We start from the raw sequence: 15,078 nt of genomic DNA, 5'->3' as shown, positions 1-15,078 counted from the left end.
GCAGAAAAAAGACAGAAATTGAAAGAAGAGGTACAGAAAGAAGACATGGAGACTACATTGAAAGATGAAACAAGTTGCACTGGCAATTTTTATTTTCTTTTGAAAGAAATAAAAATCTTGTAACAATGCCCAAGTTAACAAACTATTAAGAGTACCATTTGGCAGCAGGTCTTTGCTGCACAACATCGCTAACATCTTCAGGAGTTTGTTGCATCACCACCTTCTTCATATTTATATCATAGGCACGCTGCTGGTTCAAGTGGTTATAGCTGATGCTTCAACAATCACAGCTAAAAAAAAAAATTATCAAAAGGAAGAGAATATTTATTACTAAGCATATCTGTTCTTCCACAAATTACAAAAGAAAGCCAATACTGTAATGATACCTCATTACTCAACATGCTCCATCAGTTGATTTTTTTGCTGCCAAAGGAATACAGTCCCAAAGCTGTAGCAACTGCTCTCCAACTTGTGGTTCTAGCTCCTAGAAATGAGCAGAGAAAAATATTTGTACTGCTGCTATTACTGATCATATAGAAACCATTTATAACAAAATTGCGAGAGGAAGTTCCTGGTGATTGCCTCCAGTCTTTCTGAAAGAGTTCACTCCTCTTGCTACCAAGGTATACTAAAGAACTCCCCATACTGGAAGGTTTTTTACTAGGGCTTGGGAGGAGATAGAACTTTCATAAACAACATTGGCCTACAGGTTGTTTAGGTTTTTTTTTCATTCATGGCAAGATGTCAGCTTTTAAGAAGAGAATTCTGAGTGAACGTATTGCCACCATATACAAGAACATATGCATCGTATACTTTGTACCTTCCACAGGTCACCTAACTTATTAACTAAAGATTGTTCTCCACACCCTTTAAGTTTAATTCAGTCAAGTGTGGTGGAGAATGTTGAAATGCAAGTTGCAGTAATACAGTGGCTCTTGGTAGAATCACAGACATTAATAGAAAATGGTAATTTTTAAGATTGCCAAGACTGTTTAGGTATTAAGAGCCACTTACAACAGAAGCGCTGTTAAGTCCATTAAGTGCCATGTTCCTTTCCTCATTCTTAAAACTGGAGACATTTTAGGAAAGTAGTGAAAAAGACGACATAAAAATTTTAGCTCTAGAGTCTTATATCAGGAAGATACTTTGGGAGTGGACTGGGAAGAACACAGAAACTGCCACAGAGAATTCTTGTGTCAATTCTTTTCCAGCTTTTTTGAAGTTGCCATTTGGTTTTAAAAGACTGGAGCTTTCAAATCTCAAGATCCTCTTCAGACTTTACAGGAAAAAGCTATAATTATGAATAGTTATTTGGGTGTGACAGACTACCTCAGGGAACAAATCTGAACAAACAGAGGATAAATCTTTGGAATCAAAATTACAAATTCCAAAAAGGTTTATTTTTGGAAGCATCCAGCTTTAAATCATTTTAAAACACATATTAAGCAAGAAATCACTTTTATTGTATCAAAAAGCCTTCATTACTTCACAGTAATGCATTAGCAGAACGTACACCAATAAATCAAGAGTCAGATTAACAGATACATGAGGACAGCTGAGATAAACATCATGGCCAAACAAGATATTGCGTAACAAAGACTTCAGAAGAGAATAACTTTACCTGGCCATCTCTGCTCATTTGTACTTTTTTATTGTCATTCCAAGGGTTGCGCAAATGGTGTGCAAACTGAAAAGGAATGCTTTCTTTTCGGATCCATTCCACCTTAAATAGACCTCCAAAACCAGCAGAACCCCAGTCTTGGCTTTTCTCACACCCTATCTCTGAAGCCATTGTAGCAAAACCCTAGAGCAAAAAATTGAAATAGGAAAGGAAACACATAATTAGAGCACATCTGTAGGCTGTTAGATAAGAGATAACTTGTGGCCAGCTGTGGGCCTAATTGCAGCAGCTGTGAGATCTTTGGAAGTGGCCAATCACCAGGGTAGCTGCTAACAAGGCAATAAGGGCTGGGGCATAATAAGTTCATTAGAGCACGCTAGGGAAGAGAGAGTTCATTAGAGCAGGGAGTTGTTAGAGCACCCAAACGAAAGAGTTTGTTATGGCACCCAAAGGGAGGCAGGGTCAGCAGTCACGCATACATCTGCTTACGCTGGAATTAAATAAATGACTGAACTTCATACAAAACTTTCAAATTAGTTACAAAGTGATGCACACGCTCTCTTCCATGAAGTTGGATCATTTGAACTACTTACATCTAGATAGTTCAAAGAAGTATCATTTGTTTTTCCACTTCAAATACACCGTCTAGAGTTTGACCACAGAGAACGTTTCTCAATTTATCTCTCATAATTACCATTCAAAACATTTTTAAGCTTTGTAACGGAGGTTGAAGAGGTGTTGTAAAAACTTTTGAAGTATAAAGAATCAAGATCAACATTCTACTACATAACAGTTCATTAGCTATTCCTTGCTAGCTGTAGGTATCTTTGCAGAGATCAATCCCTTCCTTCCCACATTCCCTCTATGTTAATGAACTTCCACACAGAATTAAGAGTGCAGCTGTTCTTCAAAGAAAGAAGTCACTTTTGTTTCCTTTTTCAGCAAAGTGGGCAGAAATTCCAGCCAGGCAAGTATTCAGAAAGAAAATGAAAGAAGCTCCAAATCTGAGATTGCTTCTGAGTTTTTTTACAGATGCTCCTACTTGCACACACGCCAAACAAAACAAAGCAGAAAAAAAAATCACCACACACAACTTATCAACTATTCAGACAAGCTTAAGCCAGCTACGACTTCAGAGTCCAAGAGATGCGGTGCACTATGTAAGTCAGCAGCACACACTACTGTTGTAAGATGTGAGGTTCTAGATAGCTCAAGCCAGACATAAATGGAAATTAATAAAAGGAACAGTGAAAAAATAAAGGTGTATAGTAAAGAGACACTTGGTAGAAGAGAATATTAATATGACCATAAATCTCACATTCCCATGAATGTCTAGTGCATTATCAAAACTAGAAGGGAAAGGCAACATCTATCACCTACACTCCTGACTTCAGCATATATTTCCCTCATGGTTTCCTTGTGTAAGAGCATCAACACAACAGCCCATTTTCAGTAACAAACAGCATGCGAAGAATTACTTTCCAATATTACATCTGTATTTGCCAACTCATGATAAGCATATCTCACTGTAAACCCTCAATGGTATCAGCAAAACAGCTGCACTTAGGCTAGTTCATCACATTTAGAGTTCAGCTGACTTCCACGAATAGCTTATATATAAGGAGTTACACTGTACTTTGTTTACCTGGAACAACTGAGTTTAGCCCTCGCCATAACACACCTAACCTGCAACTGTGCACTGCCAGGTCAAGTGGCAATCACTGGATTGGCTATAAATTTGTCAAGAAATACTGAAGTCAAGATGTAGCTGTGGAAGAAGCTATGGTCATGACTTTCCAGCTTCCGAACTTTTAGAAACTACATTTCAGGCAGAACAGATTTTATTAAAACTCCTAAGAATGACATCTCTGAGTTTCCTCTCTTTAGAAAGCTGTGACTTGATTGTTCTGCTTGTTCACTTACAATATTTATTTTGGCATGCACAGAAAAGAGTCCAAATCCCCCATTTTGTTTGGGAGTTTTGTTTTGTTACTGTTGTTTTAAAAGGATTAAGGTGGGCATATACATTATTCTGATTGAAGACGTCTAAAGGCAATTCAGTTTTAGCCTCTGAGTGACAAACTGAGTTAGCTAAAAGGGCACATTTCAGAGAATAATGAAGTACTCTTTCATCAGCAAATGGATACATAGGCTCGCTACTCTAGGTATTAGAAGGTCAGAAGTCACAAGCAGAAATCTCCATACTACACACGGTCATTTGCTATGGTGTCCTAAACCATCAACCAAAACTAATATTAAGTATTAACTAAAAACTCACCTGGAAGTGTCCAGACCCTTGAGCAGAAAATATTAAGTAAATCACACTGCTCTCCCAAAAGGCTCTGTTTAGTTTTCGTTCACTACTTGGAGTAGTAGACCATATACCTTTCTGCTGAGAAATATCAATGTTTTGCAAATTGCTACTTTTCATTATAAAGTACCGAACTGGCGGGTTTGATCTTGGTGAAGGAGATTTGGAACCCTGGAAAAATTAGATGAAATTAAGTTACAGTAAAATAAGGCAGGCTTTAGTTCTAAACTTTTGCATACACAGAAACAGAAATCCTTTGGCTGCACTCCCACCCTCCTCCCCTAAATCCTACATGAAACACAGAAGGTATCAGCTGGTACCATCTGAGATAGTTTTGAAGTGTATTTCACATCTATTTTACAGTTTTTAAGCACTTTCAAAAAAACTCTTCATTCATAAAAGGCAGCAAACAAGTATAGCAGAACAGCGATTAACAACAATTTGAAGTCTGACACACCTTCAGATGACAAAAAATTATTTGCTCTAGACTGTAGCCTGAAGCACACTACTCACATTTCCACCTCCAGGAAAAGTAATTTTTTTCCCTTTTACATTAGCTGAATTTAAAAACACAAATACTTAGGAGGAATTATTAAATCCCTCAATGAGTCTGCCTAGAGGAACAATGGGTTTTTCTCTCAGTGATCTGCTTAATATTACTGCAGTTTTCTATTCAAGTACACAGGGAGAATTACGCCAACAGCCACATTAAATCATATGCTTTGTTAAAATAACCACCATAAAAAAGCAAGCAGTCATAATAAGGCAGACAACACAAAACTTAGAGAGAATCAGTATCAATTAACACTATTACAGAAACAGAGGAGGGCAGAATCCAAAGAACTCTAAAGTGCACATACCAATCTAGAAAAAAAAGTAAGACACCTTCACGAGTTATTATATCAAGCTTTAAAAAAATATTAGATTGCAAGCCTGCAAAGAATAATATTTTTATTGTATTAAACTACAGTAACAAGGATATCAGCCTAGATTTTAAGTTCCAGAAAGAAATAACTATTACAGCTGTTAAAAATGAAAATCTAAGTTAAATTATTAATCTATTAATATAATACCTGATAGTTGCTGAAAGAGATCACCGAATTTATTTCTGAAATTCTATTAATTTTGAAGAGTGGGGTGATTTACAAGAAACTCTACCTTTCCAGATACTGGAGAACAAGGACTGGCACAGGGGCTAGGATAGCTACTGCTGTTGGTAGACTTCACTGATGACTGATCTGACCTGTCAACTGACATTCGTTTGGAGTGCAAGATGTTTTTTTCTTCGTACTTCTTTGGCTGGTGAAGTGCGTGAGGTGTAGATTTCATGAAAATTCTAAAAAGTAAGGGAGATACACGACATACCAGCATTCTTATAAGAGGTCAAAGAACAATTTATATCTGCATATCAGCCTATTGCATGACTATATATATTACACTAATTCCAAAACCAAACTAAACACTAATGCAAAAATGTACTGACTATCCATTGGTTTTGAATAGTAGAGTTAAAATTCTACTGTTAATTTTTCCCAGCTATCACAATTCATGGACAATGTTCCTGACTACTGTCCCAACAGTAGGCACACATATGAAATTCTTCTCAAAAATATCCCAACTACAGTGTAGCATAGGACAGTGTCAATTCTTTCAAGTGTATTTCTATTGTTTCTTCCTTTTTATTACTAGCAGCAATCCAAGTGATGCTTTTACAGCTAAGTAAATGACAACCTACAGTCTCTAGAAGATCTCAAAACTTACTTTTCAGCATTAGAGGAATCAGAGAATTCAGTATCTGTTGAGCTTTTTCTACTGTTGGCTGGCCTCGATACAGATGGTAAAAGACATAAGTCTTCAGGGGACATAAGTCTCGGTCTCTGACCAATTCCTGAAGGCTGCTGCAAACCTGCCGCCTGTTCTTCAGTACTTAAAACAGCTACAATTGCTCTTACAGTTGTTTCATCAACTTGAGACCATGGTTTAGCAGGAGCTCGCACACGACGCAGAAATAAGCTATGCCACTTCTGTCTGAGTTGCAACAGCGAAGCAGAAACCTGTAATGAATTTCAATTCTGTTAAAGGCTAATAAAAATTAGACCAGACAGGTAAGGGTTATCCTATGCCTTGCCTATCAGGCAGCATCTGGCATTCTACAATGAATGGGGTCCAGACAGAAAAGCAGGACTGAAATGCTAGGGATGGGGAGAAAACCCCATACTTAACCTAAGCTGTTAAGTTATCTTTTCTTTCCTTGAGTGCAAGATCATTTTTAGAACATTTTATTTCAATTAGCTCTGCACTAAACTTAAAATTATATTGTAAATGCACAGGAATTTTCATTTTTCACATTACCTTTTTACTTAAAAAAACCAAACAACTGTTAATGCCTTATACCCTTCCTCTCAAATCACTCTGTGTTCACGCACACTTTCTTCACACCTGAGGGAAAAGAGTTTTAATTGACATTTTTCTGAGGCATATTTCTGCTCAAATGCAATAATTATAAATTTAGACTACTAGAGTTTAATTCCCATGTTATCAGAAATGCTTCCTTTTTAAAAAAATCTCACTTTTGAACACCCCTAAAAGATATCACTAGAGCCAATAAATCTGTTTCATAACCCAGAACCTATCCTACCTGCCACCACAGCCAGAGCTTCTCAATGACCTCAAGACTACCTTCAACATGGGTTATTTTTTTCCTTTTTCTAAAACTTGGCAGTAACTTCCTTTCAGCAATTCCAAATTAAAGTGCTCCAGTGGCCAGCAAGTCAATGGAAGTGATTCTGCCCCTCTATTCCTCTCTTGTGAGGCCTCACCTGGAATACGGTGTCCAGTTCTGGAACCCTCAACGTAAGGATATGGAGCTGTTGGAATGGGTCCAGAGGAGGGCTACAAAGATGATCAGAGGGCTGAAGCACCTTCCATATGAGGACAGGCTGAGAGAGTTGGGCTTGTTCAGCCCGGAGAAGAGAAGGTTCAGAGAAGATCTTATAGTGACCTTCCAGTACCTCAAGGGGGCCTACAAGAAAGCTGGAGAGGGACTATTCATAAAGGCTTGTGGTCATAGGATGAGGGGGAACGGGTATGAACTGAAGAGTGGCAAATTTAGACTAGACATAAGGAAGAATTTTTTCACCATGAGAGTGGTGAGACACTGGAACAGGTTGCCAAAGGAAGCTGTGGATGCCCCATCCCTGGAGGGGTTCAAGGCCAGGTTGGACGTTGGGCAGCCTGATTTAGTGGGACGTCCCTGCCCATGGCAGGGGGTTGGAACTAGATGATCTTCAAGGTCCCTTCCAACCCTAACTATTCTATGATTTCAATCCAACTTTTGTCACCCTCTCAGAGGGGCAAATACCCAGTACATCATCACGACTATTCACTCGACTGCTGCTCATATTTTCAGCTAACCCTGCTCATGCTAAGGTCTGATGAGAGAATCAGACCTTACTGAGACCAAACTGAGAGAATCAGACAGACAGGACGGGTGGTCAGAAAGAGCTGAAGTTTCATCATACAGCCTCTACCACTCGCAGCTTGCTCCTGCAGCCATTATCTTTTGTCTGGCAGTTTTGTCAGAATCTGCTTACTTATGTAAATGGACTGAGCTGCCAAGCGGAAGAATACGAGACATCAACTCATAGAAGAAGGAGCCCTCTCCTCTCACTGACAGCTAGGTAAGCTGATTCTATTTTTCTTTTTGCTCACAGGCACACGACTTGAGTTACAGGTTATCAGTTATGAAACCTTACGACTGGAATGGTGAATAAATGAAGTCATGCAATAGACTAGTCTGGGCAAAAGGGGATTGTGCCCCTGATTTTATTTCTTAATGAGCTCAGAAAACGAAGATTAAATCACAGAGTACATTGTCCTGTCACTCTGAGAGACCCAAATGGACTGTGACAACCCATTCTTACAGAAAATTCTTGGTTACCCAAATGCTTCAGAAATCTTTCCAGGAAGCTGCAACATAAACATCCTTCTACAAGAAACAAGGACTGAAGTGATAGTTACTTACTTCAGGGTCCAGTTTGAGGTGGAGCCATTCATCTAGCTTCAGTACTGCCAAATTAGCAGCTGTTTTGTCCTCATTCTCACTATCGCTGTTATCATTACAGAATGCACTCCCTGAATTAAATACAAGAGATACATGAACATTTCTATATTATTTCCACTTATATACAAAAACCTGAACACTACTGTACTACCAGCAATAAAACCGACTTTTCTTCTACAATTGATTTTAAAAGGTAAACGCTTGTAAAAACACTTTTTATTTTATGCAAGCATACCTCAGTGCAAAGTCTTCGCTCCAGTTAGCAGAACTCAAGTATCCAAACCTGTTGAGGACCTTGCCATATAAGCACCTGTATTGATGTGACCCAACTCACTCATGCACCTTTACCAATATCAACAAGCCATACCATATATATGGCAATGGAAACATTGCAAATCCAAACCCCCCTGTACCTCGAATGAATGGCGGCTCCTGCAAAGCATCACTTGGTAATCTAGCTGGTCCACAGAAGAGTGCTACAGTGATAGGTGTTACCACAGAACAGCATCGGATATTTGCTATCCTGTGAGCTCTTGTCATTTCATCATATACAAGCCAGTCTGTAGGGAGTGCCTGAATGGCTGCAGCTTGCCCATTTGCTGGGGGGATCTGTGCAAGAGCAAATAAGACTAGGTGATTTAACTCTCTAGTTGCAACTGAAATAAATCTTAACATATTTTATATATGTAGAGATAAATATATACTTATATAGACAAACTAATATACATAAATTAAAAAAGCGAGACAGAATTCGACCAGACTCACAGATTATCCTACTACCCTGAAGCAGAATATTTTGCTTTAAAGAAGGAGCTAAAAAAAATTAAAAATCAGTAGTTTTAGAGCATGTTATAAGCAAGGATTGTTATACAGAATCATGTAATCACAGAATCATTAAGGTTGGTAAAATACCTCGAAGATCATCCAGTCCAACCATTAGACCGACACTACCACGCCTACTAAACTATGTCACCAAGTCACACATCTATACGTTGTTTGAACATCCCTGAGGGAAGAGACTCCACCACTGCCCCGGGCAAACTGTTTCAATGCTCCACCACTCTCAGAAAAGAAGTTTTTCCTAATATCTACTATAAACCTCCCCTGGTACAACGTGAGCCTCTCTTCCCATCACTTGTTACTTCATAGAAGAGACCAACACCCACCTTTCAGGCAGTTGTAGAAAGCCATAAGGTCTCCCCTCAGCCTTCTCTTCTCCAGGCTAAATACTTCCAGTTCCTTCAGCTTATCCTCATACCTTGCACCAGCTCCAGTGTCCTCTCCTGGACACACAGCAGCACCTAATGGTCCTTCTTGTACTAAGGGGCCCAGAACTGAACATAGTATTTGAGGTGCTGCCTCACCAGCGTCGAGCACGGGAGGACAATACCTTCCCCACTCCTACTGGCCACACCAGGATGCTGTTGGCCTTCTTGGCCACCTGAGCACATTGCTGGCTTGTGTTCATGCTGCCAACCAGCACACCCAGGTCCTTCTCTGCCAGGCAGTTTTCAAGCTAAACATCTTTAAAACAGTTTTGTAACTGGGAGGAGAGATTACTGCTTTGTCTCACTCTACCTAGAAGAAGGACCAACTCAACTACCTTTTAATGAAATAATATTGGAAAAATAAACTGAATCAAATTATTTTATCGAGTTCCAGGAAAAACGTTTTCTAAATACGCAGTGTTTAATGCAAATGGTGCTTTTAAAGTACTGACAACTATGAAGAGGCATTTCTATAACGTTTCATAGAGCATAATCCTCTTTTTTGTCAACTATAAATTCGAAGTGATTTTACCTTTTTATACTGAGGTTGACTAAGAACAGAGGTAGGATGGAATCGCACTTTCTTCTCACTTGGTCCCGTCAAAATCATGCTTTCTCTGTCCACATGCACTAGATTGGGATACATCCCTGCGACTAAGGCAGCTTTAACTACAGACCAATTTTCAGAGTTAGTATTAACATCTTTGATATCAGCTCCTCCTCTTGCTCTAACAAAACCTGAAGAAAGAGGGCAAATATGTGTTACCTTTTTGCTTCTCAAAAGCAATTTGAAAAAAAAAAAAAAGGTACATTTTTCACCACTGCCAACCACAACAGGATCAAGAAGAAATTATTATGCTGGAAATCCTTCCTGATACGGGGTTTTACACAAATGTAGAGTAGAATTACTTTTTAAAACACAAAGGCACTTCCTATGGAAATAATTTATTAGAACATACAAATCCAAGGAAACAGCTCTCACGCTGAAAGCCAGAGGCATGTGGAACAATAAGGGTGCTTTCAGTTATATTAGCTGCTTCCCAGACTCACCTCCTCACTCCAACATGTGCACCATGCCCAGCATGAATGCGTACTGATCAATTGCAAATCAAGGAAGGAAAATGACACCGGTGAATATTATTCTTTTTACAGTTTGTATACACTCCTAACTAGGCATAGGCTTGACTCCAAAACTACATTAATTTTTTTTTTGAAGCTATTTACCTGAGGCTCTAAGCTGGCCAAGCAATTGTGTTCTCATTCCTATGATTATTTCCATTGTGGCTTGACATAGGAAGTTCTTTTCACAAAAGGCTCTCTCCCAGCCATCGCTGCGTGCCTTCTGCCACGCCTGGAAAGAATATTGGTTTTACATTTGCCTACTAATATGATTAGCTAAAATTTAAAAATGCACTTTTTTATTACATCAACAAAACGAAGGCAAAAACCATTCTGAAAGAAAGGAAATGTCCCAAACCAGACTTGGTTTTTTTGGTTAAATACTAGATTCTCATTACCCATTCCCTAAGTTAACACAATGATCTGTACATTAAGTTATTATAAGATTATTATATTAAGAACAATATTTTAAGTTATCATTGTATTAGTATATGAAGTGGCATCTTGTTGGACCATTCAGAATTCAACCAGGTTTGAAAAAATAAAGAATCTGACAAAAAGTGTTCACTCACAAATTTATGAGTCCAACATACAGGAAAGCCACTAGGCAAAAATAAAGTTTCTTCTCCAGGGACTTAATGAGTCTATCATTCTACACCCAATTTGACTGGTGCATAATTCACTTTGATAGGTGATCTATTGTGATTAGTGGTCTTTCCGAAGATGAAACAATACCTGGAAAGCCCTGAGAAGCGCCATATGGTCACTAAATGTTCCTGCAGCAAAACGTTTTCTACACAGCATGGATGTACGCTTTTGAGAGGCCAGCGCAGGTAGGACAAAAGGGTCTCGATACGCAAGAGTGCAAGCAATGGTAAGAATGGGATCCAGGCACTTCAAAACAACAGCACACAACACCATTTTACCAAGGTGTGGCTCTACTGGTAATTCAGTGAGATGATAACCAAGCTCAGTGAGATCTTCCCAAGGGTCCATGGCATCTATTGTCTATAAAAAAAAAAAAACAAACCAAACCAAGGGAAGGAAAGAGGTGGGAAAACTGACAAAATTTATTTACAAAAAACCCCCAGAAATGATGTGAATATTGGGCTTGACTTACTCCCAAATACTAAGAAAGCGAGTTACACTCTTAACAGTTTAAGATGAAACTTTTAAGCAGTCTCTCCCCTTAAAAAAATCCACATTCACACACAAAATGAAAACAGACAACTCACAAAACTCAAAGCACCCTCCAGTAACTACACAACAGTCTCAGTAGAAAGAAAACTCAATAAGATATGTTGCTACACCAAAAATACAGAATCAAGTACAATTCCCATCTAATCATGTTACTCTGCTGACCTTAAGCATTTGCACCGCATTTCTCACAATTAAAGCTGGTGGTGGATCAGGAGCTTTCATAAGAAAGTCAACAACTGGACAATTAGTTGGAGCCAGAAGTTTTGTGTGCAAACAAAGCTCCTGCAAGTTAAAAAAAAAGAAAAAATATTGTTAAGACTGGGGGGAGAAAAAAAAATCAAACTAAACACTTTTTTGGTGTTAATAGTTCAGTTTGATGATAATTTTTTAAAAGTGAACGTGCACCTGCAGTGGCATTCTTAGAAGTTCTGGAGTCTGAAATTCCAACATATTCTGAAATCGAAGTCTGCTGAAGAGACGAAAACAGATTCCAGGCTGACAGCGCCCAGCCCTTGAAAATAAAATATGGAAGTTGTTGAAAACTAGAATTTCTTTTAAAAAAAAAAATAAAAAATTAAACCAACAACACATATACACAAACCTAAAATGGAAACGCAGAAGCAGGTCTAAGGAAAGGTAGTTTTGTTGTAAAGTTTAAGTCTCTCACATGACGCGAGACTTTTACAGTACATGGATTACTTTTCATAGCATGAAAATCTCATACTGCCATTTTACCTCAACACTTAAAGATCTGGAGAAACAAAAATAAGCGAAGTGGGATTTTCTGCTAGCCTAGGATCAATCCAAATCTCAACTGTCCTTTGCTGTAAGGAATATAAGTCAAACTTCCTTGCTTCCTCTTCGCATCCCCCAAACACTCGGAAGTTACTCTGGGAGTAAGAGGTAGAATGAAGACCAAACAGCTTGTAAGCGAGGGGACAGAGACAGCAAACGCTCACATTCACACTCAAATTCCTGCAGGTTAAAGCCAATATAATATCACCAAACACAGACATTTTTTGCTATATTTGCTGCTCTTAGCCCTCACCCAGTGTTGGGAAGAATATGATTCTGCTTGTTAAGTCATAATGGTTTGAAGAAGGTATAAAAGGAATTGCTGCTCAACGTCTCTTCTAAGATTGGGATGAAGATGAACTGATAAAAAACTAGCAATTGGTAGCCCTTTGGTCACAGAGAAGTTGTAAAATCCCTTACTGGACACTGTGGCTGCTGGTGCCACATGGAAGAAAAAGGAAGGAGAACAAATTCATGGCGGGGGAAACAATCTAGATCTAAGGCAAGCTTTGGGAAATTCCTGAGTGCCACTACTTACACAACTTGGGAAATTACACCAAGGAAATACATGCTGACCCTTACTCTTCTGCAGAGAATTAGCACTGGCCATTATCCAACATAACACTGGACTGGGCTAGTAGCGTTACCCAGTATGGCTGCGACTACGCTGGTTACCTTATCCTTAACATACAAGACAGCAGATATCTGAAAAATGAAATCCAGTATAAAGTGTTTATTACCTGCCTTTTCTCTGGACAGCACTGGCTTTTGAAATCCACACTGTTTTTAGCATTGTAACACAACAATGTGCATCAAAAGACTTCTATAAAAGCAAAGAATATAAAAACATCTCCAAATAGTGTACAGGAAAGAAAAGTTACTAATGATTTAGAAAATCAACAGAATTTCTCTAAAAAAAAATAAGCACAAGTAGCTTCTGGCACAAAGGTGTGTTGTAAAGTACTTCATTTCAACAAAGCAAAAATATGTTATTACCTTGAGTTTTCCTCTTTGTCTCACTTGGAAATTACATCCTAATTTTCCCATGTTTGATGGAAAATTACAACAAAAGCTGTATTACCGTGAGAACTTCAGAAATTTGGTTTGCATATCTCCTATGATATCCAATCTTATTTTCTAAGTCATAGTCTAGATCTTAAACTGCCTTATGTTATCTCACTTTACTGGAACAAGTAATTACGGAATGGACATTCAACACATTAAAAACAGTGCAAGCACTTAATTGGTTAGCCTTCAGCTAGATTCAATAGTTGGACAAAAGAAACTCCCAGTGTTCTCCAATTCTCAGGAAGATGGCAGTCTAAATTCATGGAATTGCGTCAAAAATCAAACAGAAATACTACTTTTTTTAAAAAAAAAAAAGATAGGTGGATATATAACTATATCAACCTGCCATAGCTTTTACAGGGTTTTTAAACAGCTAGGTATTACCACTAGTTGTCATAAAACTAATGGATGTCAAACCTCTCGGTGAGTTTTGTTGCTTGACATGCACTAGCTCAGCCTATTTAAAAAAACAGGTACCCAAAATTTACGTATTATGTATTTTAAAATAACACCAGGAAGTTTACTTCCCAAAGAACCATACCTCTTTCATCTTGCCCGAGTCAATAACAAATACAACATCATTGACCGTTATGCTGGTTTCTGCAATATTAGTAGAAAGAATCTGCAATTAAAGAAAAGAAACCAAACATTCTAGTGACTATAAAATCAAAGACAAAATAGGTCAAGACAAAATCTGATGAAGTCCCCTGATACTTGCTATTTTGCGGATGCCAGAAGGTGGACTCTGAAGCACCCTCTTCTGATCCAAGGTCTGCATATTTGAATGAAGCATGAAAACTTGGTATCTAATGCAAGACAAAGAGCACATTTCTAAGGATCTCTAAAAGAAACAATAAAGACTCAAGACAACCACAGAAACTAGAGGCTTTACCTGTGAGCATTAGGAGCAAATCTCTTGTCATCAAAAAGAATACGGTCTCTCAGGCTAACTATCTCATCATATCCAGGAAGAAATATTAAAATCGCTCCTAAAAAAGAAGTTAGTTTGCACAGTTAAATAGAAAATTCACTTCAAATATATTACAGTACTGCATATACCAGAACTCCAAAGGTTTAACCTAATAGGTATTACTGAAAAAAGAGCACAATTCCTTAGAAGCCAAATCCACAGTAACTGATTAGGAGTATGTATATACACCTACCAGCACCACAACCGTGACAGATGTTATAAAGTAAGTGCATAATCAGGTCCAGATCCACTTTTTCAACATCAAAACTACGATGATAAGCTTTCAATAGTTCTCTGTCCTCTGCACTAAGGTCACTACCACTTGCTTGGACCAGGGAACTTTCATCCATATTTCCAGATTCCACTGAAGCACTAAAACACACAAATACACAAGCCAGAGCAAAGATTGTTTGCTTCAGCTTTGCATTCAGCCATCAACTCAGATTCAGATGAAGAGCAACCAGACTACTTCTCTTGAATCTGGAAGTGCAGTGGAACAGCCTCTCCACAACACCATTACTGTTCAACTATTTAAGTATTAACCTAGCAAAGCATGCAACTTCCAACTGTCAGCATTAACTCTATTTTGTTTTATACTTCATTGAAACACAATCACAAGCATGTGTCGAAACTCAAAGTATAGACAACATTTCTTTATCTGTT

At 38.3% G+C, this 15,078-nt stretch overlaps 1 protein-coding gene across 1 annotated transcript in view; it reads right to left on the bottom strand.

Annotated features, from left to right (window-relative positions):
- Positions 1-74: 74 nt before the first annotated feature.
- LOC104056823 (3'-5' RNA helicase YTHDC2-like) overlaps positions 75-15,078 on the bottom strand; it is a 30,746-nt gene continuing 15,742 nt past the window's right edge. Inside the window, exons 13-30 of the mRNA XM_054078472.1 lie at positions 14,609-14,787; positions 14,338-14,434; positions 14,164-14,251; positions 13,987-14,067; positions 13,118-13,200; positions 11,988-12,093; positions 11,745-11,864; positions 11,118-11,390; positions 10,488-10,614; positions 9,796-10,001; positions 8,409-8,604; positions 7,957-8,066; positions 5,694-5,986; positions 5,091-5,268; positions 3,900-4,103; positions 1,622-1,804; positions 387-484; positions 75-290 (exon numbers count right to left, since the gene is read on the bottom strand). Of these exons, the coding sequence (XP_053934447.1) occupies positions 395-484; positions 1,622-1,804; positions 3,900-4,103; positions 5,091-5,268; positions 5,694-5,986; positions 7,957-8,066; positions 8,409-8,604; positions 9,796-10,001; positions 10,488-10,614; positions 11,118-11,390; positions 11,745-11,864; positions 11,988-12,093; positions 13,118-13,200; positions 13,987-14,067; positions 14,164-14,251; positions 14,338-14,434; positions 14,609-14,787 (2,614 nt within the window). The 3' untranslated portion in view covers positions 75-290; positions 387-394. The remainder of the gene's footprint in view (positions 291-386; positions 485-1,621; positions 1,805-3,899; positions 4,104-5,090; positions 5,269-5,693; positions 5,987-7,956; positions 8,067-8,408; positions 8,605-9,795; positions 10,002-10,487; positions 10,615-11,117; positions 11,391-11,744; positions 11,865-11,987; positions 12,094-13,117; positions 13,201-13,986; positions 14,068-14,163; positions 14,252-14,337; positions 14,435-14,608; positions 14,788-15,078) is intronic.

The sequence above is a fragment of the Cuculus canorus genome, chromosome 13 (genome assembly GCF_017976375.1).
Source record: "Cuculus canorus isolate bCucCan1 chromosome 13, bCucCan1.pri, whole genome shotgun sequence".
NCBI classification, from domain to species: domain Eukaryota; kingdom Metazoa; phylum Chordata; class Aves; order Cuculiformes; family Cuculidae; genus Cuculus; species Cuculus canorus.
This window is presented reverse-complemented; position numbering and strand designations above follow the sequence as displayed.